Source organism: Notolepis coatsorum (genome assembly GCF_963971535.1).
Source record: "Notolepis coatsorum genome assembly, chromosome: 5".
NCBI lineage: Eukaryota > Metazoa > Chordata > Actinopteri > Aulopiformes > Paralepididae > Notolepis > Notolepis coatsorum.
Window position 1 is genome coordinate 160,388,564 of NC_140169.1, and position 26,192 is coordinate 160,414,755.

At 46.3% G+C, this 26,192-nt stretch overlaps 1 protein-coding gene across 2 annotated transcripts in view; it reads right to left on the minus strand.

The window, feature by feature from the left end:
• The window catches only part of LOC311227905 (Golgi reassembly-stacking protein 2-like), a 61,913-nt gene that overhangs the window by 27,258 nt on the left and 8,463 nt on the right, over positions 1-26,192 (minus strand). For both annotated transcript variants that reach the window (XM_084313763.1, XM_084313762.1), the window contains 3 exons: positions 23,326-23,412; positions 6,346-6,476; positions 2,223-2,358 (listed from right to left, as the gene is read on the minus strand). In XM_084313763.1, the coding sequence (XP_084169889.1) occupies positions 2,223-2,358; positions 6,346-6,476; positions 23,326-23,412 (354 nt within the window). The remainder of the gene's footprint in view (positions 1-2,222; positions 2,359-6,345; positions 6,477-23,325; positions 23,413-26,192) is intronic.

The window sequence follows — 26,192 nt, forward strand, 5'->3', positions numbered from 1 at the left end:
GAAACGCCGAAACTCGGCATTGCCCGCCATGCTCATTCTGCCGAAGACGCCGTAACACGTCTTTGATATCAATATTTCAAAAATCTGTGATCGAAATCATATTTCTCCTCCGGGGACCTGAGATATACTGCTGAGCTCCACTCAACTCTCTAACGGTTCAAGAGCGCCATCTGGTGGCCGATCGGCAGATCGCCCAATAGGAAGTGACGCGCCAAACAGGAAGTGCTCACCCATATTTCGTCCGGGCACTCGCGATCGTTAGCAGGACTCCATCTCGACACACTGGATAATCAATCGCTCGCCCTAACTCAATAAACAACGTTATTTGGACGTATATAGTATTATACAACCTGGAAATGGTTCATCTAGATCCCATAATAGAAAACTGTCTACTCCAAGCTGATCGCCCAACGGCCCGAGGAGACTGGGGTAAGTTTCAGCGTTTATTATTACCGTGTTCGATATAAACTGCTCTGATGATCATATGACCCACACTAGATGAATGATATAACGTTGCCCACAGAATTATAAACGACCCCCCGCCCATCCGGTCAACATCAGATCATGCGTAGTAACTTCTAGAAGTACCTCCAGTTGAAATTTTTTATCTGGCACCGATCGCTACCAAACTGTATTTGATCATCAATATAATGCATTTGGGGCTATAAATCAAGTTCTGGAGAAAGCTGCAGAAAACGATAAAAACATACTTATACTTTAGACCGTATTTTAGTATGAATATGTGAATGAAAAAGTATAACGTTGCTACACCCTGAACAATAGATATAGGACATTGAATGGGCCATAATAATGTCAATTTAGCAATAGAATTTAAAAAGTTATAGCCCTGCAAAGAAGGGGAACTTCTCCATAGACAAATAGAGCTGGCTAGGGATGGTAAATTATGAATTTAACCATGGCGATCAAAGTGTTAAAAGAGTTTTCAGAGGGGGCAGTTCGCAGGTCGAGGGGGAGAGCGTTCCAGAGCCTTGGTGCTGTCACCTCCAAGGCTCGATCACCCCTTGTTTTCAGCCTGGACCTGGGGACCACCAGGAGGTGCTGATCGGCAGATCTGAGTGAGCGGGTGTTGGTGTAGGGATGGATGAGTTCAGTGATGTAGATAGGGGCCTGACCGTGGAGTGCTCTGAAAGTGAAAGTGAGGACTTTGAAGTGAATTCTATAGTGTACCGGGAGCCAGTGCAGGGATACCAGAATGGGAGTGATGTGGTCAGGTGGCGTAACAGAGATTGCGTTCGTCACCAACCCCGGAGACGCTGGATTCGCCTGTTCGAATCCAGCTCACAGCTCCGGGGTTGTCACCAGCTTGGCTGGCCGTTCACACTAATACAATTGGCAGTATTAGAGGGTGGGAGAAGCTGGCGGGGTGGGTCCGGGTCGTTGTAAACAGCGACTCCTACAGTTCGGTCGGGGCGCCTGCTAAGCGCAGATAGGATCTAAGGGCGGTAGTGTGATCCTTCCACACGTTACACGCTCTCAGTGAGAGTCCGCGCTGCCAGGTGAAAAGAAGCGGTTGATTGGCTAGACGTGTGTCGGAGGAAGCACGTGATAGCCTCCACTCTCCCAGACCGACTGTGGGGGGTAAGTGCGCAGCGACCAGGAAGGGGATTGGGAATTGGCATAACGACTAACATTGGGATGGGAGAAAATCGGAGGAAAAAGATCAAAAAGAATGGGAGTGATGTGACATGATTTTTTTGACCTTGTGAGTAGCCTGGCTGCAGCATTTTGGACCATTTGTAGTTTGTCTGTGGATGATTTGGTGAGACAGGTGAAAAGTTTGAGGATATTTATAAAAGAATATATATATTTGAAAAAAAATTATTTGAATTTCTTTTATTATTATTAAAAACGAAGGTTCGAACGTCCGTTCAAAAAAACCTGACGAAGTTTGAATCCCCAAAACAGGCTTCGGGGAAACAGCCCTACACCGCAGGGCTTCAACGTCCACTTGTTTATTGCAACCAACTGAGCCCTGCAGTGTTTTGCGAGCTTGTTTTATTTATTCGTTTTATTTTCAGTATTTGCTCTTTTTCGGCTCAGCGCCTGCCCTGGTTTGAATGTGCGTGGTGTTTTATCATACCGTACCTCTGTGTATCATACTGTATCTCTATGTATCATACTGTATCTGTGTATCATACTGTACCTCTGTGTATCATACTGTATCTCTGTGTATCATACAGTATCTGTGTATCATACCGTACCTCTGTGAAGCCGTCCTTGGGTAGAGGAATAGGTTGGCTGGGGGTCTGAGTTGTAGGGAAACTAATCATCTTCCCCTCTTCAAACGGCAGCGTAGGTATCCTGTGTAGGTATCCATAACCGATCCCACATCCCAGGCTGGAGGGAGAGAGAGAGGGAGGGAGAGAGAGAGGGAGGGAGAGAGGGTGGGAGAGCGAGAGAGAGAGGGAGAGAGAGGGAGGGAGAGAGAGGGAGAGAGAGAGAGAGGGAGAGAGTGAGGGAGGGAGAGAGAGCGAGAGAGAGAGAGAGCAAGAGAGCGAGAGAGAGCTTTGTCAATCCAAATTGAAATTGTTGTTATCAGTTGTGACAAGAGGCCTTCATGCAGCAACACACCAACAGTCATACAGTAACGTATAACATGAACAGAGAGCCTGAAGGCACAATATGGTATTGGCAGATTTGCAGACAGTAAACGGATAGTACAGGGTATCTGCAGGTTTAGCCCAGTCATATTTAATGCTTTTTAAGACTTTTTAATGCCACTCAGAATTAAATTTAATACCAATTTCACAATAACAAAATGACAAAAATCTTGCAATGACACCAATTAGTTTAAGTTTAGGGACACATTGGTCCAAAGATGTTTATTAAAACATAACTTGGAAACTTAAAAATCTTGAACTTAAAGGAGTAACTGGATTGGATGAATTTCAACAAAGGGGTGACCAAACATAAATAGCAAATATAACAAAATATACCAGGGGCCAAGCAGCAAGTGCAACAGCCACTGTCAGAACACATAACTATTACCACCCTCCCCAGGGTATCAAAAAAGTAAACCAACAAACAAGATTCTTGTGCCGGATCTCCTCTCTGGTAAACAAGAATAGTAATACCCTGAAGACTCTAACAGGAGCACTCATTCAAGGGTACTACGACTATGCTTGCACCTCATGGTACCAAAGCACCTCAAAGGCCCTAAAAACAAGATTACAAACATCACAAAACAAACTGGTCAGACTACTGCTTAACCTCACTCCTAAAACCCACTTTACCCCTGCCCACATTCAAAACCGCTCTTAAAGAGCACCTACGGGAGGCTGCAATTAGAAACTGGGCACCGTAAATGTCCAAACCCCCCCCACCCCCCCTCCTAATGTACAGTCTCCTCCCCATCATATGTATATATTTTCTGTTAGGATCTCTGGGTAACAGTACTGTATATTTGCATATCGTATATGTCACAATTGTAACACTACAGTACTATATAGTATACCTGTATGTCATGTATGTCCCTATGCCATAAATGTCATGATGTCATGTATGTTGAGTATGTCATAAATGTCATGTCACTATAATTGAAAATGGGGGACCCTGATGTAAACAAGACACACGTCTTTCTCTGGTCTGCATCCCCTTAACAATTGTGTGTATTGAGCCGTACTGTATTGTACCCATTCTGCAATCTGTTAAATAAAGTTTTCATTCATTCATCCAGTTGTTTTGTTTTTGTGGTTTTGGTTGAATGAATACTTTGTTTAACAGATTGCAGAATGGGTACAATACAGTACGGCTCAATACACACAATTGTTAAGGGGATGCAGACCAGAGAAAGACGTTTGTCTTGTTTACATCAGGGTCCCCCATTTTCAATTCATAGTGACATTTATGACATACTCAACATACATGACATTTATGGCATAGGGACATATAGTACTGTACCGTTACATTTGTGACATATACGATATGCAAATATACAGTACTGTTACCCATAGATCCTAACATACATGAGAGGATACTGTACGTCATTAGGAGGGGGTGGGTGGGAGGAAAAAATACATAGTGGGTGAAGATCTCATCGAACATAAACACAAACGTGTCCTTGTTTACATCCGTGAATAGATTATTTTCAAGTTAAGACCTCAGCTTCAAGCTTTGGCATGGAGCCGAATGTTATCCGGACTTCTGTTGGTGCAGATGTTATAGTCCTACCTGAGATGGCGCAGCTGGTGTGGAGGCAGGGGCTGAAAATAAATGCGAAATAGTAGTTTGCAGGCGGTTTTTGCAGAACGCTCAGCATGTGCGACGCGACTGCTCTTTTTTTGCAGCAGCAGCAGCAGGGCTTGTAATGGTCTTTGACTGGGACCAACCATCGCGCAAACAGTGGATTGTCGAGCCAGTTCTCGTTAAATTGGCACTTAGTTTCCCATATTAACGAGTGCAAATGCTAAACTAAACTAAACGTAACGTTAGCGTTATCGCTTCGCCTTGCTAACGTTAGCTAGACTCCGTTGCTGAAATGGTTCCCCGGCCAACACATTACACAAGGAGTTGTGTTGGTTCCGCCCCATTCCGGTCTGCGTGATTCTACAATGAAAAGTCAAACTTTATCTCCCGTTATAGTTTTCCCCCAGATTTCATAATAAAACATAAGATGACATGGGATTTTATCTTTCCTTTCTATGGCATTTTTAAGACCTCTGAAAATGGATTTAAGACATTTTAAGACAAACTAAGGCCTTAATAATTGATAAACAAATTTAAGACCTTTTAAGACTTTTTAAGGATCCGCGGACACCCTGTAGTAAACAACATATGCGTGTACATTAAGTAGCATTATTTCTCCTCGCAGATTTTCAAATAAGCTAGGGTTGCACAACATAGACAAAATACCAGATTCTTATTATTTGACATAGGCTTATATTGTACTTGAAATGTGATTTGCAATATATATATTTTGAATTTAAATCTACTTTTAATTAAATTAAATTATTGTAGACCGGCAGCTTTAACTTCAGTAATTATTCAATGTTTTTAAGCTAATTATATTATTATTATTATAATAATTGTTTTATCTCACTGAAAGTCTGAAACCAATGGTCAGATGGATGCTTCAATGTACATGTTCGCTGTTTACAAACATACCGTGTTCGAGCCAATCAGCAATACCAACTGAGTCACGTGACTAAATGTCGCCTCAGACCTGCGCGAGGTGCTGCGCTAAAAGAATACGACAGGGCTCTATGGAGAAACCATGGCACTCCCCTAACTAAAAGTTGTTTCAAATGAAAACGGCTGGGTGTCATTTAGCCAAATCAGCGTGGTTGTGAGTGCGAGTCTTTCACCTTTTACATATCTAGCTTTGGCATGGATTGATTGTTTAGATCGCTAGCATGGCTAACAAATGCAAATATATTGTAGTTTGCCCCGTTGTTCTGACCAGGATTACATTCCTTTCCGCTCCGGCGATGCGCGCGCACACAGAGTCTGACGTATACAGCGAACAGGTCTATATAGAGCAAAGAGGGGTGTTAGCCATCAGGATCATTGCACAATGATAACATTTGCAGATGTCTCGGCTTTGATAGGCCTTTTAATTGACAATGACACCGGTTTATAGAGCAGAGATTAACCACTTTTACGACCAGTGTTCAAATAACTCAAACAACTCCCAACCAGGGCAGGTACTGAGTTGAAAATAAACAAATAAACAAACAGCTCGCAAACAACAGCTGGAATGCTGATGACCCTACAGAACAAAGCCTTCCCCCCCTGGCCTTCCTTGTGTGTGTTCTTCTCATGCAGCCTGTATAATCAAATACCGGTATACAAGTGCAGCTCAATAAATTAGAATATCGTGGAAAAGTCTATATATTCCTCTGTATTGATGCAGTAATTTGTGCAAAAGGAGCCCCAACCAAGTACTGAGTGAACATACATGAAGATACTTTTTCAGAAGGCCGACATTTCTATATTACAATTTTCTTTTTTTTTATTATTGGTCTTATGTAATATTCAAACTTTCTGAGATATTGAATTTGGGGTTGTAAGCCATAATCATCTAAATTAAAACAAATAAAGGCTTGAAATATTTCACTTTGTGTGTAATGAATCTATAATCTATGAGTTTCGCTTTTTTAATTGAATTACTGAAATAAAATAAGTTGTCCACGATATTCAAATTTATTGAGCTGCACCTGTATGTAGGCTGCCAATAATAATGTGCAATGAGCAGGAAAAGACAGCGTGCCGTCGTATGTACTGTTGTATTGTCTGACGAGTACAGTGCTGTGAGAAGGGGTTTCTCCTTGGGGACGATAAAGATCAAAGTGCAAAGTGTAAAGGTCGGGTTGATAATGTCCTCACCTCCCCTCCCCGCCCCACTCTGAGTGCGGTGTGATGACCACCTCCCGGCAGGTGTCCGTGTCCGTGTTGTACACGTAGAGTTTCAGGCCCTTGCCCTCGTGAGACTTGATGAGAGAGAACAGGTCTTCACTCTGGTGGTGGAGAGCAGATGACACGTTATTTTTTTTGTATCCACTTTTTCTCCTCCTTTTTCTGTGTTTTTCTCCCATCCCAATTTAGTCGTGCCAATTCCCCCCTCCCCTGTCTTGATCGTTGCTCGCATGTGCCCGCCACTGGTCGGTCATAGGGAGGGTTGATAGATACTATCACATGTCCCCTCCGATACATGCGGAGTCAGCCAGCCACAGCTTTTCACCTGCCAGCATGGACTCTCATTGGCGAGGTGTAACGTGTGGGAGGTCACACTACCCTCGCCATCTCCTGTCCTTGCTGTGCAGGCGCCCTGACCGACCTGTAGGAGTCGCTGTTTACAACGACCAGATTACCACCCATCGACTCCCCTCCCGCTGACTCTGCCAATTGAGTTAGTATGACGGCCGGCCCAAGCCGGAGGCAACGCTGACAGCCGGATTCGATACCGATGTCTCTTGCGTTGGTGACGAGCGCTTAGACTGCTGCGCCACCCAGCCGCCCCAGCAGATGACACTTTAGTACTTTAATATAGATCATATATATAGCATGAACAATAATTCTGTATATACCATATATATATTTTTTATTCTTACAGTATATAATAATAATAATAATAATAATAATAATAATAATAATAATAATAATAATAATAATAATAATAATAATAATAATAATAATAATAATAATAATAATAAAAAGGTTATTTGTATTGTGGCAACCCCAAGCCACCCCTGGGCTTGGTGATTGATGGGCGCTACGTGGCGACCCAATGGCTGGGCGCTGCCCATGTTTGGGCGTCCGCTTCCGGACGCACCTGTCACTAGAGACCCATCAGAAGTGATTAGGTGATTAGCGAATCACGGCGCGGTGCGCCTGTTGGGGAGGGGGGACTTAATGGAGCCGAGGAGCCTCCTCTCAGTCCCCCGTAGCAGCGCAAGGCAAAAGGCCACAGAGCGGAGACGCCGCCCGGCCGACAGATTATCGCCAACAAGCAATTATTATTTGAATAGAAAATAAAGAGCATGATTTTGGGAACTGCAACCTGTCTGTGTGTTGTTTATTCTGCCACCCCTACACCTGGAATTGCCACAGTGGTGGAGAATGCGGGCATAGTCTACTGGCAATCAGGGGTGCGGAATAAACAACAATAGACTTTATCGAAGTAGAATAAAAAAAAAAAAAAAAAAAAATATATATATATATATATATATATATATATATATATATATTTAATAACGAAAAGAAGCATGGACGCGCTGGTGCAGCAGCTCGTACAGGCGAACATGGAACAACAGGCCCGGCACGAAGAGGCCCTGCAAGAACAGAGGAAACAGATGGGGATGATCCACGCGGAGCACCAGCGGATGGCCTCTCACCAGCGGGACGAAGGGGCCGCAGGGACGCGGCCTAACCCCGGGCGCTTCATCCCCAAGCTGACGGAGCAGGAGGATGTAGAAGCCTATCTCCTAGCGTTTGAGCGCACCGCCGGCCGGGAGGGCTGGCCAGAGGACGACTGGGGGGGACTGCTGGCCCCCTTCCTGTCGGGTAATGCGCAAAAGGCCTACCAGGACCTGCCACCGGAGCAAGCCGAGAACTACACTCGGCTAAAGCAGGAGATTTTGTCCCGTTACGGCCATAGTCTGCAGTCCCGTGCGCAGCGGTTCCATGACTGGGTGTATGACGCACAGGCCTCCCCGCGCTCCCAGATGCACGACCTAGTCCGCATAAGCCGAGCCTGGCTAATGACCGACCCCGGAGGGCCCACGGTCTTGGAACGGATTGTTATGGACCGCTTTGTCAGAGCCCTCCCTTATGACACGAAGAAGCAGGCGAGTCAAGCGGACCCCCGCTCCGTGGAGCAGCTAGTGAATATTGTGGAGGCCCACCAGGTAACGCGGGACTTACTCAAAGGGGGGCGAGGGGAAAAGCCAGAGCGGCCGAGAACAAGGAGGGGTCCCGACGAGCCCAGCCCAAGGGGCCGGGTAGGGAACGCAGGTGATCCCGAACTACCCCGAAGAAGACCGCTGTTCGACCAGGACCAAAGACGCTGCTATGACTGCGGCGAGCCCGGGCATCTCTCGTGGAACTGCCCAGGCCGGGATGTGTCCATGCCATCGGCGGCAGCTTCAGACCCCCGCGGAAAGACGTGCAATTATGGCGCAGCCTGTTGGGCCCATAAGGAAACATCAGCGACACTTTTACCCGTGCGCGTCAACGACGAAGATGCCGTAGCGCTCCTGGACTCGGGTAGTGTCATAACGCTGGTTCAGCCCCATTTGGCACACTGCAACGCAGAGGCTCCGCAAGTGTCAGTGTCCTGTGTGCACGGGGACACAAAGTTGTATCCCACAGCGCAGATCACCCTGACAACCACCAAGGGGGTCTGCTTGATGACAGCCGGCGTGATACCCAACCTGCCGGTAGCGCTGCTGATTGGTCGAGACTGCCCCCTGTATCGCCAGCTGTGCTCAGCCGTCATCTCCCTGCGCACCCCACCCTCTACGGGTAAACCGAGGAAGAGGAAAGGGTTACGTCAGCCAAAGGTGTGTGCTCTGAACGTAACGGGGAGTGAGACTGAGACGGCATCAGATGTGGGTGACGACGCGCCGGAACCCCTGAATATACCGGGGAGTGAGACGGAGACGGCATCAGGTGTGGGTGACGACGCGCCGGCGCCCCAAGCGGGCCCCGAGACGGATAGCAGTGACGAGGACCCATTTGCGGAGTTCCCCCAGGCGGACGAGGTGGGGAGGGACCTGGCGGGTCAGTTCGGAACGGCCCAGCTGGAAGACCCAAACCTAACGCAGGCCCGGGCGAATATCAAAACCGTAGATGGAAATCCAGTGGAGGGGGTGAGTAACCTGTCATATCCTCACTTTGCAATAAAAAGACAACTGCTGTACCAAGTCGTAAAAAAGAATGATGAGGTTAAAGATCTATTGCTGGTACGTGCGGCTAGGTGGTGTAGTGGGCAAGGCACTCGCCACCAGTGTGGAGACGCTAGGATTCGCGTGTTCGAATCCAGCTCTGCACATTGTTTTTCAGTTTGGCTGGTCGTCCGCAGTAATACACATTGGCCGTATTACGGGGAGGGAAAACTGAAGGGTGGGGATCGAACGTTGTGAACAAGCGACTCCTACAAGTCGGTTGGTGCGCCTGCGCAGTAGAATCAGGAAGTGTCGGGGGCAGCGTGAGCCTCCCACGCGTTACTCCTCGACACTGAGAGATCGAGCTGCGCAGGTGAAAAGATGCGACTGCTGTTACCTCAAGTACCGGAGGGGACTTGTGCTATGTATGACTTAGTCCACATTGCAGCCGGCTTGTGGGAGGCAAGAAACAGCGTTCGTGACAGGGGAGGGTTGAATTGGATGATACGAAATTGGGATGGGAGAAAATATGGAAAAATGGGAGAAAAAGTGGATCAAAAAAAAAGATCTATTGCTGGTGCCGAAATTCTTTATTCCCACTGTACTCCAGCTAGCGCATTCACATATCCTCGGAGCGCACCTGGGCATGGACAAAACCATGGAGCGCATAAAGGCGCGTTTCCATTGGCCGGGCATGAAGAGAGCGGTAGAGGACTACTGCAGGAGCTGCCCAGAGTGTCAACGCGCAGCACAAAAGGTACACTATAAAAATCCTCTGATCCTGCTGCCCATCATAGAGACCCCATTCTCAAGAATTGCCCTCGACGTGGTGGGCCCTCTAGTCAAATCCTCCCGAGGCCACCAGTATATACTGGTAATCATAGATTATGCAACACGTTACCCCGAAGCCATCCCGTTACGCACGGTGATGGCCAAAATTGTGGCACGGGAGCTCTTTCATTTGTTTAGTCGGGTGGGAATTGCCGACTCTATTCTCACTGATCAGGGCTCGTGCTTTATGTCGTGGGTCATGAAAGAAATGTGCAAACTAATGAAAGTGGAACAGCTGCGAACCTCCATATACCATCCACAGACGGATGGGCGGTGCGAACGCTTTAACAAAACACTGAAAAGCATGCTAAGAAAGGTGATGGAGAAGGATGGGAAGAATTGGGATCAGTTGTTGCCCTTTCTGATCTCTGTGCGTGAGGTCCCACAGGTTTCCACTGGCTTCTCGCCGTTTGAGCTGCTCTACGCCCGCAAGCCGCGGGGTCTCCTGGACATCGCAAAGGAGATTTGGGAGGAACAGCCGTCGCCCCACCGGTTTCTCATAGAGCATGTGCAGGTAATGAGAGACAGGATGAAGGCGCTCTGGCCAGTGGTGAGAGAACATATGCAACAGGCCCAAGACGCACAGAAGCGCATTTATGACCGGGGCGCACAGCCACGGGAGTTTAATGTGGGGGACCGGGTCCTAGTACTGGTTCCGACAGCAGAGTGCAAATTCCTAGCCAAATGGCAGGGAACCTACGACATAATCGAAAAAGTGGGTCCCGTCAACTACAAGGTCCACCAGCCCGACCGTAGGAAGCATCGACAGTTATACCATGTTAACCTGTTGAAGAAATGGCATGCCCGGGATGTGTTGCTCTCGCCCCCCCCCTCTCCCCCCTTTTGCGCAGCAGGTGGCAGAGGCGGCCGATGTTCCCATCGGGGAACAGTTGTCCCCGACCCAACGGCAGGAGCTTCGGGAGCTGGTCCAACAGAACCGGGACGTGTTTTCGGCCACGCCGGGCCGCACCACATTGGCCCAGCACCACATCATTACCAGCCCGGGAGACAAGGTAAAGCTGAAGCCCTATCGTATCCCAGAGGCAAAAAGAGAGGCCGTAAGAAGAGAAGTGCGGGTCATGCTGGAGATGGGAGTGATTGAGGAGTCTCATAGCGGGTGATCCAGTCCTTTTTTTTTGATAATTTTTTTTTTATTATTCACATGAAACAAGACAACATATTAACCACAATACATAGAACTTCACAAGAAAATAACAAAAACAATAATAATAATACAGACTAACAATTATACAGACAAGAGAAAAGAAAACAGAGTTCAACCTTCTAAATTTTAATTCCAAGGGGTACTATCTAATAAATGGTCTTTCCCAGTGTTCAGCCCTGATTCCCGGCCGTGTGACCCTATATTAATAAAACGTACATCTCCAATCCACCACAAGGACCATTTTTTGCGAACACGACCCGAAAACAGAGCAATGAACCTTCATGAAAAAACAAAAACCTGTAGAGGTGTTCCATAGACTCACAGAGACTGTGTAAAAGTGGCCAAACAGTGAAGAAATAGTTAAATAGTTAAATAGCTGCCCCCCCATAATATCCCCAGCTAAACTCAAGATGACAAGACAAAAGACAAAACAGACAAAAACATTTCCTCCTCCCCCTCCCAAGAGACCGCCGGACTCACCCGAACACGCACCCCAACCCCGCTCAGCCGCACACTGCGGTCTTTACCTTCTCAGCTGGTGCGAACCACAGGTCAATTCCAGCCTGCCCCACCCCAATCACCCGGGCTGTGGATATCTCAAGATAAATCACATCCAATAGAGTTAGGGACCAGTTAATCATTGTAAGTTTCTCAGGCTCCTTCCATCTCATTGCTATTAGCTTCTTCGCTGCTGTGACGCCCGCTAGGACAACCCTTTTCAGTTGTACGGACGCGGGTAGTGTCGTTATATCGTTCAGGAGTAGCGTAACAGCTGTGAATGGGATAGTTAAGCCACACAGATCTGAAAGTTTGTCCGTTATTGACCTCCAGAAGCGGGCCACTGGTGGGCAATCCCAATACATATGCATATAAGTGCCAGTGGCCTTTTGAGAGCACAAAGTACACCGAGAGTCGGTTATCAGTCCCATAGCATACAGCTTCCTAGATGTAAGATAGGTCCTATGAATATAATTAAAATTAATTTGCTGGTGATTGGGGTTGCGGGAAGATAATGCCACATTTGCCCAAACATCATCCCAGTCAAACTCGGGGTCCAACTCCGGGATATCCACACGCCAGATTGTATCCAATGATAAATTTTTATACGTGGATTGAATTAAGAGCGTATAAAAGTCGGAGACAAACCCTCTGGATGTCGTCCTGTCCACTATGAGCCTGAGGAAGGGGTGTGGGTGCAAGGCTTGAGCCCACGGTACGCCATGCGCCCTCAGTGCTGACCTTAGTTGAAGGTAAAGAAAGAAGGACTCGCCGGGAAGATCATAAAATTCTCTTAAGTCCTGAAACGCACGGAGGCCGTTCTTATCATAAATATCCTCCAGAGTATGCACTCCCCTCCTTTGCCATTGAGGAATATTAACCGGCTTGTGTCCAACAAGTAATTGCTGGTTATTAAAAATTGGAGAGTCCAGGTGCCAAGGACATTTAACCCCACACGACCTCTGTACATTACGCCACGTTTGGATCACGTGAGTTATGATCGGTCCATACCTCAGCCGGCATTTCGAAATAGAGACAGTGGAGTACACTACATCCTGCAATCTTAGCGGAGATACCGCCGCCGCTTCTAAGGAGCGCCACGATACAGCCTCTACAGGGTCTAGCCAGCACATCAGAGGTCTCAGTGAAAAGGACCAGAAATAAAGTTTAAAATCAGGGATTGCGAGGCCCCCATCTTGTTTTCTACGTTGAGTAGTAGCCCTTTTGATTCTCGGGCGTTTGTTATTCCAGATAAACTTAGATACCATCGATTGTACCTTGCGCCAGTGGTCTATTGCAGTGGTTCCCAAAGTCGGGGTCGCGACCCAAAGGTGGGCCGCGAGCAGCCACGGGTGGGCCGCGAGATGATTTAAAAAAAATAATTTTTTTTTTTTTTTGTCAGGCCACTGAACTTAGAAGCAGGCCAGGACAGTGTTTCTAGTTGTATTCTAAAATTCTATTCTATTGTATTCTAAAATGTGACTATATGGTTTTATATTAACTTAATAAATAAACAAAAACGAAAAATCTACTTATTTCAACGAACATTTCAAACTAAATAACAGATTATGCACATAAAACGCTGAAAACAACCGAAGCAACAATAGTATTTTAATGAGGCTATTATTATTATCATTATTATTTTGCAACAAGTTAGCCCTCTCATAAATAGCACATATAAATGAATAACTAACTTGAACTAACTTAATAGGATTGAAGTGATATTTGGCTTAAAAAATCGGTTACATGGCAAAAAAAAAAAAAAAAAAAAAAGTCAGACGATGTGCATTGGGCCGCGGCTCTCTGACGCCTTATTTTCTGGGCCCTGGCCTGAAAAGTTTGGGAACCCCTGGTCTATTGGAGGGGGCAGGGGGAGCATTGAGCTAATAAAATGTATCCTAGGCAGGATGTTCATTTTGATTATGGAAGCCCGGGCTTGTAAGGAGTTAGGGAGGGACGACCACCTGTCTAGATCCTGGCGTATTTTATCATAAGTACCCGTGAAGTTGTACTTAGTAGTTTGGTTCAGCGTGGGGAATATCTCTATGCCCAAGTATTTAAAATGTTCTACTATGGGGATATCAGCTGGTAGTCGTACCGCCTTGGCCAGTTCATTAAGAGGTAGGCAGGCTGATTTGTTCCAGTTAATCTTAAAACCTGACAATTTACCAAAGTCGTCGATTATCCTCAATAATTTTGTGGCCGACCGGGAGGGGTCGTCCATGAAAATCAGCAGGTCATCCGCATAGAGAGCAATTTTGTGTGGAGTATTGTTGACCATTATGGGGACGATGTCCTCCGATTGCCTAATAAATTGGGCCAAAGGTTCGAGGGAAAGCGCGAACAGTCCCGGGCTCAGAGGGCAACCCTGTCTAGAAGATCTGGAGACTGGAAAGAGTGTGGAACAGTTTTTGCCTGTCAGTATCATCGCAGACGGCGAGGCATACAGGACTTTAATCATATGAATAAAACTCTTTCCAAGACCCATGACCTCAAGTACCTTCCACAGGTATGACCACTCAAGTCTGTCAAACGCCTTCAAGACAGAACTGTGGACGGAGTTGTATTGTCTTTACTGTTATTGATTACATGCAACAGCCTCCTAAGATTATCTGCAGCCAGACGCCCCGGGATAAAACCAGTTTGATCGCAGTGTACCAATACAGACATAAATCTCTGCAGGCGACGGGCCAGCACCTTGGCAAACACCTTTAAATCGGCCCCGAGAAGACTCAAGGGTCTATAGCTACCACAATCATTGGGATCTTTGTCCTTCTTGAGAAGTAAAAAAATCAACGCCATATTGACATCTCTTGAGAACTCCCCTTGTTCGATAGCGTAATTGATCATATCGAGCATCAATGGACCCAGTTGGTCCCAGAAAGCTAAATACACTTCGGGTGGAATACCATCCCAGCCTGGTGCCTTACCCCTCTGCATTTCAACAATCGTCTCCCTCAATTCTACGAGAGTAATCGGTCTCCCCAGTTCCTTGGCCTCTTCCTCAGAAATGTGGGGTATCTCAAGCCCGCCAATGAACGATTCAAATTTAGAGTCATCAAGATTACCCTCTGAGCTATATAACTGTGAGTAAAACTCTTTAAAAGTGTCATTGATCTTTTTCGAATCAGTAGTGACTGCACCCTGGCTCGTTCTAATCGAGGGGATATCCGAGAAATGATCATTTGAGCGTATTTTCATTGCCAATAGATGGCTAGGTCTGGAGCCGTGAAAATAGTAATTTTGTCTTGTCCTATGTATCAAGAACTCAGACTGTTGTTTAAGTATGGAGTTTATTTCTTTTTTGACTATCTTACGTTGTGTGTTTAGTCGTTCATTATAGTTAGTTTGCAAGGATGCGTATAGGTCCGCATATAATGATTCCAGTCCTTCTAGCTTTTTTGACCGGGATTTTCGCAAATTGGAGGCAAATAGTGTGACATGACCCCTGATAAATCCTTTCAATGCGTTCCACAGGACCCTGGGGTCTTCTACTGTGCCAACGTTGATCTGCAAAAATTCAGCTAGTTTACTCCTGAACTCAGAACAGAAGTCATCGTTCTTTAGCAAGGTCGAATTAAAACGCCATCTGGGAGCTCTTGCGGAGAGCCTGCCAAAGGTTGCCGTAAGGAAAATCCCCTTGTGGTCTGAGAGAGCCAAGGGAACCAATGAGACATCGAAACTATCAAACATATTAGGGGACGCGAATGCATAGTCAATTCGAGAGAAGCTTTTGTGTCTGGCTGACAGGTGAGAGTAATCTTTGAGGGTGGGGTTGCATAAGCGCCAAAGGTCTGTGAGCCCCGTGTCTTTGGCCCACATCCTAAGGGCCTTAGAGGCCCGTTTTTGGTCGCTCGTTTCAGAGGGCCCGGACCTATCCATCTCCGCATCCCAGCACGCATTAAAATCGCCACCCACAATGAGAGCGTATCCATTAAGTTCCAACATATTCTTCGTGATTGTATTATAGAACGCTGAATCAAATGTGTTAGGAGCATACAATGCTATTATAGCCATCTTCCTATGCAAGAATTCAACTTTTGCTATAGTAATCCTTCCCTCCGTGTCCGACCATACATCCAAGATTTTGATATCAAGGTTACGTCTTGTAACTATGACTACTCCTTTCGTCTTATCATCGGCTGAGGATGAGGAGATAACGTGATATTGCCGATTTGCCAGTCTTGACACGTCACCTACCAATAAATGCGTCTCGCTAAGGAGAGCAAGGTCAATATTTCTCCTCTTCAATAGCCAAAGGACACTGGCACGCTTGTGTGGGGCGTTAAGCCCTCCTGCGTTCCAAATTAAAATATTCAATTTAGCCATGGTCGAGCTTGTATAAATGCGTAGAGAACATACCAGTGCAGCCAGGCTGAGTACAGAGGTGCTGATCCCGGCGGGCCCGGACGGTCAATCCCAGGAGTTCAGAGGAGGAACAATTACACACATTTAAGACAACAGTACATAAAACACATAAAAATACCACCCCAGCTACAGCCCCCCCTCCTTCTACTCTAAACCCTACCCCACCCGTCCTATTATAAGGCCCCCTATACCCACTCTCCAATCCCCACCCTATGCCCCATCCACTGAGGATGGTCATCTTCCTATCACTTCCCACTAGAGACATGGATCAATAAGACGCTCCCCACTCCAACCCCCCTCTAAATAAACCCCTGAGTAAACCCCCACTAGTCCAATAAACACAAATAATAATAAAAATAAAACTCAATAAAGATATCGGTCGAAACCCACCTGAGCCCTGGCCCCAACATGAGACAACCATAATGGTAAAAATAGCCATTATTAAATAATAACTCCACATCAACCTGCAACCATCTATTTCCGAATCTGCGCTTCAACGTCGCATTGTAATAGCCCAAAAGGGTATAGGAAAATTCAAAACAAAATTAAATTAAAGCATCCCAGCCGATAGTCTAAGGCAGGATCGGGTCACAGGTTAATTGTGCAAAATTGTGTGAACAATGTCAATTAAACAATGACAAAAAAAAAGAAAAAAAAAAAAGGAAGGGAAAAAAAAGTGTTATGGTCAAAGTGCACCCCTTTAGCTGTCCCTCTGATCAGGCACAACGGCTGAAATGACATAACCTATGTAAGAATAGAATTAAACACATTCATTCATTAATTAATTAATCCGGGGATGGTAATAGGCAACACCTGACACCACCTGTTATCATACATTGTTTCAATAAAGATATCGGTCAGAGCAGTTAGTCCAAGGTAGGATCGAATCACAGTTAAATTGCTCATTCAAATGCCATTAAAACAGCGACAATAATTATTATATAATTACTCAGCATCAACCCTGTAACCATCTACCTTGGAGTCTGCATATTAATGTCGCAACGTTATAGCATAAATGGATCACGGAAAATTCAAAACAAAATTAAGGCAAACCAGCAGTTAGTCCAAGGTAGAATCAGATCACATTTAAATCGCGCATACAGATGACATAAAAACAGCGACAATAAGAAAGAAAAAAGAAAGGAAAAGAGGGGCATGGCTAAAGTGCAAGCCATATAACCATATAGCCATGAAGTGCAAGCCATACCCGACCGAACCTGTTATCATATATTGTATATGCATATTCAACCGACCTTGGCTTCTACTATGGATCCCAAAGTTCAAAACAACCTGGATATAAAAATAAAAGCATACCAGAAGTTAGTTAGGGATTCGATCACTCTTGAATTGTGCAAACCAATGTCCCTTTGAACAGCAACAGCAACTAAAATACGTAACCATTAACAGGTCTCGAATGTCTCAGCGCAGACTATAGACGAAGCCCGCTGGTTAGCCCGAGGCTAGCGCATAAGCTAGTGATGAATCCGGATAGCACGTTAGCCTATTATGTACATTGTTCAGCTAGCTCGTTAGCTTCCAAAGAGGCGATACACAAGTACGACCATGAGGTCAGCTTTAGCAAGTAACAGAAGTCATTGGGAAGCACCGCCAGTTGGATGGGCAGTGGGCAGTTAGCATGTCTGGGCATGACAGCAAGTATTTGTGAACAGTCGGCCTAATCAATGTATATAGGCCCAAATCGCCAAGTCACTCACCCGCCATAGATATCAAGCAACAGACTCGGGTGTCTCCGCGAGATATTCCTTCGATTTAGCCAACGACCAAAACAAACGCTGACCACCGACCTTCTCCAACACAGATAATTTCGCAGGAGCGAATAACGTGGGCCTCAGGCCTAGTTTCCATAGCTTAGTCAGGACCACCTTGTATTCGGCTCTCTGTGCTTGAACCTCCGGTGTAAAGTCCTCGAAAATGGCCACTTTGTGATCGCCAAGCCTCAGATTACCCCTTCTGGTACGAGCCGACCGCATGATGAGATCTCTCTGCTGGAGTCTGTTCAGCTTGACTATGATGGGCCTCGGCTCTTTGTTCACGCCGGGAGAAAACCTGCCCGCTCTGTAGGCCGATTCGCAGATAGGAGGCAAAGGGAGGACGTCCGTCCCTAGTATCTTCTGCAGCAGTTCGGGCACGGTCTCAGAGAGACGGCCCTCACCGCTGGTCTCCGGTACTCCAACAATCCTGACGTTGTGGCGTCTATCCCGGGACTGCATCTCCTCCATTGCCGACTGTAGTTTGTTGACTTCAGCCTGCCTAGCCAGCAGGGCGGATTCGAGACCCGCCATCTTCTCACACTGTAATGATACCTCCGTCGTTAGCATGGCTATTTCGTTAGCATTAGCCGATGAGGCAGCGTGAATCGTCTCCATCTTGTCTGTCAGCGGGACTACCGCCAGCCGTATTTCTTCTGATATCTCACGACGGAGGCTGACACAGAAATCCGCCAACACTTTCTTCTGTGCTTCAGCGATGCGTGTCTCAGAGTCTGCGTGTAGCTTGGTCATGACCAAGAGCACAGCTTCGCTTAACTCCCCGACAGCGGGAGACGGTGTGGCTAGGCCCGGCGGTGACGGCTTGCTGGTTGTGGCGCATGGTTTCATGGCTCTGGTTTCCACCCCCGTCATCGTAGAAAGTCGAAAAAAGTCGATGAATGTATACTAAACACGACGACTTAGCAAACAAATAAAAAAACAAATAAAAATAAAATAAAGACTAATGGGGAGAAACGTATATTCAGCACGGTAGAAGGGAGCTCATGTGAAACACGTCTACTCCATGATCGCTCAGCTCCGCCCCCCAGCGGGTGGTCCAGTCCTATTGTTTTAGTGCCGAAACCCGACTCAACAACCAGGTTCTGCAATGATTTCAGGAAGCTTAATGACATTTCAAAGTTTGACGCCTATCCCATGCCTAGAGTGGATGAGCTCATTGATAGACTGGGCCTGGCCAGGTTTATCACAACACTAGATCTAACGAAGGGTTATTGGCAAGTCCCTCTGGCCCCCGCCTCGAGGGAGAAGACGGCTTTCTCCACCCCAGACGGGCTGTTTCATTATAAAGTTCTCCCGTTTGGCCTGCATGGGGCGCCATCTACCTTTCAGAGGCTGATGGACAGAGTACTACGGCCCCATCGGGATTATGCAGCCGCATATCTCGATGACATTATCATTCACTCATCAGATTGGGACACCCACCTCCAAAAGGTGAGAGCGGTGTTGGGTGCCCTCCGGGAGGCGGGTCTCACCGCCAACCCAAAGAAATGCAGGCTGGGACTAGAAGAGGCAGAGTACCTGGGGTTCACAATAGGCCGGGGCAATGTAAAACCGCAGAAGAGGAAAATTGATGCGATAAGGGAGTGGCCTCGCCCCTTAACCAAGAAGCAGGTCAGGACATTTAATGGGCTAGCGAGCTATTATAGGAGGTTTATCCCTAACTTCGCTGCTCGCGCTGCTCCCCTCACAGATCTGACCCAGGCGCGGCGGCCGTTCACGGTGAAGTGGACACCGGAGGCGGAGGCGCCGTTCGAGGACCTCAAGACTGCCCTCTGTTCGGGACCGGTGCTGGTCTCCCCGAACTTCGACAAGGAGATGACGGTACAGACAGATGCATCAGAGGTGGGACTGGGAGCGGTCCTCTCCCAGCAACTGGAGGGTGAGGAACATCCATTCTTATATGTGAGCAGGAAGCTGCTGCCACACGAGCGCAACTATTCTGCTGTGGAGCGCGAAGGACTGGCAATTAAGTGGGCACTGGAGACGCTCCGTTATTATCTGCTGGGGAGGCGCTTCACGCTGGTGACGGATCACGCCCCCCTCGTCTGGATGGCCAAGACAAAGGGAACCAATGCCAGGGTGACTCAATGGTTTCTGGAGTTGCAATCGTTTAACTTTTCTGTCATTCACAGGTCCGGGGTGGCGCATGGCAACGCAGACGCCCTCTCCAGGAAGGATGCCTGTTGGGCGTCGGATGCTCTTCCCCGACGGTCGGAGCTGGAGGGGGGGTACTGTAGCAAACCCCAAGCCACCCCTGGGCTTGGTGATTGATGGGCGCTACGTGGCGACCCAATGGCTGGGCGCTGCCCATGTTTGGGCGTCCGCTTCCGGACGCACCTGTCACTAGAGAGCCATCAGAAGTGATTAGGTGATTAGCGAATCACGGCGCGGTGCGCCTGTTGGGGAGGGGGGACTTAATGGAGCCGAGGAGCCTCCTCTCAGTCCCCCGTAGCAGCGCAAGGCAAAAGGCCACAGAGCGGAGACGCCGCCCGGCCGACAGATTACCGCCAGCAAGCAATTATTATTTGAATAGAAAATAAAGAGCATGATTTTGGGAACTGCAACCTGTCTGTGTGTTGTTTATTCTGCCACCCCTACACCTGGAATTGCCACAGTATAGCACCTTTCATACAAGAATTGCAGCTCAAAGTGCTTCACAGCAGTAAAAAGACAGGCACAAAATGAGCACATAAAGTGCAGACATAGGAAAATCTCATTTATATATAAAGGGCTGTGAAAATTAATGCTTTAACTCTGGAGATTCATTTAAATTCTTTAAAGCGTTAAAAAAATGTAATCTAGATTAATCTATGGAGTGAAAAATGTTCAATATAATATAAGAAAGCGGTCTAGCTGAGTCAATGTTGATGGTTTTGTTGAACATTTGTATTTCACAGGAGAGAAACTGTACTCAAAGAAAGCTATTAAAATAGTCTTTGAATCTAAATATACTTTCTTTGTGTTGGTTTTACATTAATTCCATGATTTTACTCAAGTAAATATCTGTTACAAGCTTCGGTCTTAAGTAGAAAAGTGCGATTTTTAATCTAGATTAATCTAGAAAATTGTGAGATTAATTAGTTAATTCTTTTTAATCTATTGACAGCACAATATTATATATATATATCCACATCTGTCTGTACATACCTGCATATAATCCTTTTTACGTATCAGTAGATACCATATCTATATCTGTACATATCCCTTACCTACTCTTAAACTCTCAAACTTGGATGACTCACAACTTCCTCAAATTGAACAGTGACAAGACTGAACTTCTCATTATTGGCACCAAAACCACCCTCACCAGATCCGGACCCATCACACTCACCATCAACGACTCCACTATCACCCCCTCCCCCCTAGTCCGAAACCTTGGTGTGCTCCTTGACTCCACCCTCTCATTTGACCCCCACGTCCGCTCCATCGTAAAAATATCCTACTTTCACCTCCGCAACATTGCAAAAATCCGTCACTGCCTCTCCCCCCCTGCTGCTGAATCCCTCATTCACGCCTTCATCTCCTCCCGCCTGGACTACTGCAACTCCCTCCTCACTGGTATCACCTCCCGCTCCCTCCATAAACTGCAAATGGTCCAAAATTCAGCCGCCCGCCTCCTCACTAACACCCGGTCCCGTGAACACATCACTCCTGTCCTCCACTCTCTCCACTGGCTCCCGATCAAACACAGCATAAACTTTAAAACACTACTCCTCACCTTCAAAGCCCTCCACAGCCTGCCCCCCCCCCTACCTGACTGATCTCCTTCTTCCCTACCGCCCCACCCGTTCCCTCCGGTCCTCCTCCACTGCCTCCCTCACTGTCCCGACATCCAACCTTAAAAACTTTGGAGATCGGGCCTTCTCTCGTACTGCACCCCGACTCTGGAACTCCCTCCCCCAGTCCATCAGAGACTCCCCTACACTCTCCACCTTCAAAGCTCGCCTCAAAACCCACCTGTTCTCCCTTGCCTTCAACCCCCCCCCCACCCATAAACCCCCCCCCCCCCTCCAACCTGATTGATGTCTGTCTCCAGTCTTTTTGTGCTATCATGCTGTCTTCCCTGTTCCCCCCATGGTCTCATGTTCCTTTTGTTTTTGTTTCTTTGTTGTTTCTTTGTTTTTGTTTCTTTGTTTCTTTGCTTTTGTTTCTTTGTTTTTACTTTTGCTCCCGACTATTGTCAGCGACTTCGGGTTATTGAGAAGCGCTATATAAATTAAATTAATTATTATTATTATTACTAGTTAGTTACGCTGCTTTGTATATTACTATTGCACTTATTTTCATTGTACTGTACTTGTACAGTTTTTTTATGTTACAATTCAGTATATATTCTGAATGTATTTATGTTGCATTAAAAAACAGTCTACTCTCTATTGCCTGGTGTTCTTTGAATTGTATGTGACATGTGCACCAGAAGGTTCTGTGAGACTGTTAAGATCTTTATTGTCATCAGAACACATACACTATGATGTAATAAGTACCTCCTTCATGACTATCAGCTCCTATGATGTAATAAGTACCTCGCTCATGACCGTATCAGCTCCTATGATGTAATAAGTACCTCGTTCATGATCGTATCAGCTGCTATGATGTAATGAAGTACCTGTTCATGAGGCTGCTATGATGTAATAAGTACCTCGTTCATGACCGTATCAGCTCCTATGATGTAATAAGTACCTCGTTCATGACCGTATCAGCTCCTATGATGTCATAAGTACCTCGTTCATGACCGTATCAGCTCCTATGATGTAATAAGTACCTCGCTCATGACCGTATCAGCTCCTATGATGTAATAAGTACCTCGTTCATGATCGTATCAGCTGCTATGATGTAATGAAGTACCTGTTCATGAGGCTGCTATGATGTAATAAGTACCTCGTTCATGACCGTATCAGCTCCTATGATGTAATAAGTACCTCGTTCATGACCGTATCAGCTCCTATGATGTCATAAGTACCTCGTTCATGACCGTATCAGCTGCTATGATGTAATAAGTACCTCGTTCGTGACCGTATCAGCTGCTATGATGTAATAAGTACCTCGTTCATGATCGTATCAGCTGCTATGATGTAATAAGTACCTCGTTCATGACCGTATCAGCTCCTATGATGTAATAAGTACCTCGTTCATGACCGTATCAGCTCCTATGATGTAATAAGTACCTCGTTCATGACCGTATCAGCTCCTATGATGTAATAAGTACCTCGTTCATGACCGTATCAGCTCCTATGATGTAATAAGTACCTCGTTCATGACCGTATCAGCTCCTATGATGTAATAAGTACCTCGTTCATGACCGTATCAGCTCCTATGATGTAATAAGTACCTCGTTCATGACCGTATCAGCTCCTATGATGTAGTCCGTGTGAGGTCTCAGACCGGCGAGGGCTGCAGGTGAGTTTGGCTCTACTTCCTGGAGACAAACCACAGGGACATGACGTACGACATGGCAGGCTGCGGCATCACAGTGTCTTCATAGCTAATGGCTATGAGTCACGTTGGTCAAACGTTCAAACGGTTATTTTTCGTCATGGGAACAAGAGGAAAGATGCCTCTTTATAGATCTACAACGGAATCGAGATGCAGGGTTTTCCCTTGACGTCCAGAGAGGTTTGATTGACTGATTGATTGATTGATTTGATTGATTGATTGATTGAAAATTGTATGAACAGATTGCAGAATGGGTACAATACAGTATGGCTCAATTCACACAATTGTTAAGAGGATGCAGACCAGAGAAAGACTTTCGTCTTGTTTACATCAGGGTCCCCCATTTTCAATTCATCATAAAGGAGACCATTATCCCACTGAGGTGGGTTTTGCATGATCATTAGGGATTCTAGTCTCTCTAGAAATACACGAAGACCTTTAGGAATACATAAGGCAATTGGAATTACATTTAGCAACCCCAAATAATGGACAGGTTCCCTGGCTTACGCGACTATGCCGATTAAAACCATTCTGCCACTTGGCTGAGTATTCTGATAAGGCAGCTAATGCAGAGAGAGAATTGTGATTGGCTAGTGATCAGTGACTGTGTGTACAGGGGCGTCAGTGGCTCAGGAGGCAGAGCAGTCGTCTGGTAATCCGGAGGTTCCCAGTTCGATTCCCGGGCAGCGTGTCGAAGTGTCCTTGAGCAAGACACTTAAGACACCGATGAGCAGGCTGGCACCGGTCGGTGTGTGAATGTGTGAGTGAATGGGTAGAATGTGAGGAACAAATTGTAAAGCGCTTTGGATAAAAGCTGTTATATAAATTTGTATGTGTAGCAGCTAGGAGGGATATGAGGACTGTGTGTATGTGTAACTATGAGAGATATGAGGACAGTGTGTATGTGTAACTAGGAGGGATATGAGGACAGTGTGTATGTGTAACTAGGAGGGATATGAGGACTGTGTGTAATGTGTAACTAGGAGGGATATGAGGACAGTGTGTATGTGTAACTAGGAGGGATATGAGGACTGTGTGTAATGTGTAACTAGGAGGGATATGAGGACTGTGTGTAATGTGTAACTAGGAGGGATATGAGGACTGTGTGTGTGTGTAACTAGGAGGGATATGAGGACTGTGTGTATGTGTAACTAGGAGGGATATGAGGAATGTGTGTAACTAGGAGGGATATGAGGACAGTGTGTATGTGTAACTAGGAGGGATATGAGGACTGTGTGTATGTGTAACTAGGAGGGATATGAGGACTGTGTGTGTGTAACTAGGAGGGATATGAGGACTGTGTGTAACTAGGAGGGATATGAGGACTGTGTATGTGTAACTAGGAGGGATGTGAGGACTGTGTGTATGTGTAACTAGGAGGGATATGAGGACTGCGTGTATGTGTAACTAGGGGGGATATGAGGACTGTGTGTAACTAACTAGGAGGGACATGAGGACTGTGTGTATGTGTAACTAGGAGGGATATGAGGACTGTGTGTAATGTGTAACTAGGAGGGATATGAGGACTGTGTGTATGTGTAACTAGGAGGGATATGAGGACTGTGTGTATGTGTAACTAGGAGGGATATGAGGACTGTGTGTGTGTAACTAGGAGGGATGTGAGGACTGTGTGTGTGTAACTAGGAGGGATATGAGGACTGTGTGTATGTAACTAGGAGGGATGTGAGGACTGTGTGTATGTGTAACTAGGAGGGATATGAGGACTGTGTGTATGTAACTAGGAGGGATGTGAGGACTGTGTGTATGTGTAACTAGGAGGGATGTGAGGACTGTGTGTATGTGTAACTAGGAGGGATATGAGGACTGCATGCATGTGTAACTAGGGGGGATATGAGGACTGTGTCTATGTGTAACTAGGAGGGATATGAGGACTGTGTGTATGTGTAACTAGGAGGGATATGAGGACTGTGTGTATGTGTAACGAGGAGGGATGAGGACTGTGTATGTGTAACTAAGAGGGATATGAGGACTGTGTGTAATGTGTAACTAGGGGGATATGAGGACTGTGTGTATGTGTAACTAGGAGGGATATGAGGACTGTGTGTAATGTGTAACTAGGGGGGATATGAGGACTGTGTGTAATGTGTAACTAGGGGGGATATGAGGACTGCGACTGCGTGTATGTGTAACTAGGATGGATATGAGGACTGTATGTGTAACTAGGAGGGATATGAGGACTGTATGTGTAACTAGGAGGGATATGAGGACCACTTTGACAAACTAGGATGGCTTAGAGTAGACAACAGAGTACAGCAACTTGCAATGGGCCTGGTCTACAAGATACACTACACGACCAAGGTACCCATGTTGTACATGTCAAAATACTTCCCAAAGGTCAGTGAATACCACAATCACAACACCAGAGGGAGCTCCACAAATCATGTTAAACCCAGATTCGGCTCAAACAAGGGACTAAACACGTTTCACAATTATGCCACATCAATGTGGAACGCCCTACCCAAAGCTGTAAAGGAATGTGAATCACTACCCACTTTCAAAACCACTCTCAAAGAACACCTACGGGAGACTGCAATTCGAAACTGGCCCCTGTAAATGTCCTAACCCAACCCCCTCCAATGTACAGTAAATGCATCATGGTGGTGTAGTGGTTAACACTGTCGCCTCACAGCAAGAAGGTCCAGGGTTCGATTCCCACTTGGGGACCAGGTTTCCATGATGCCAGGTACTCAGGTGGGGTATCTCCCAGGCCTTTCTGTGTGGAGTTTGCATGTTCTCCCCGTG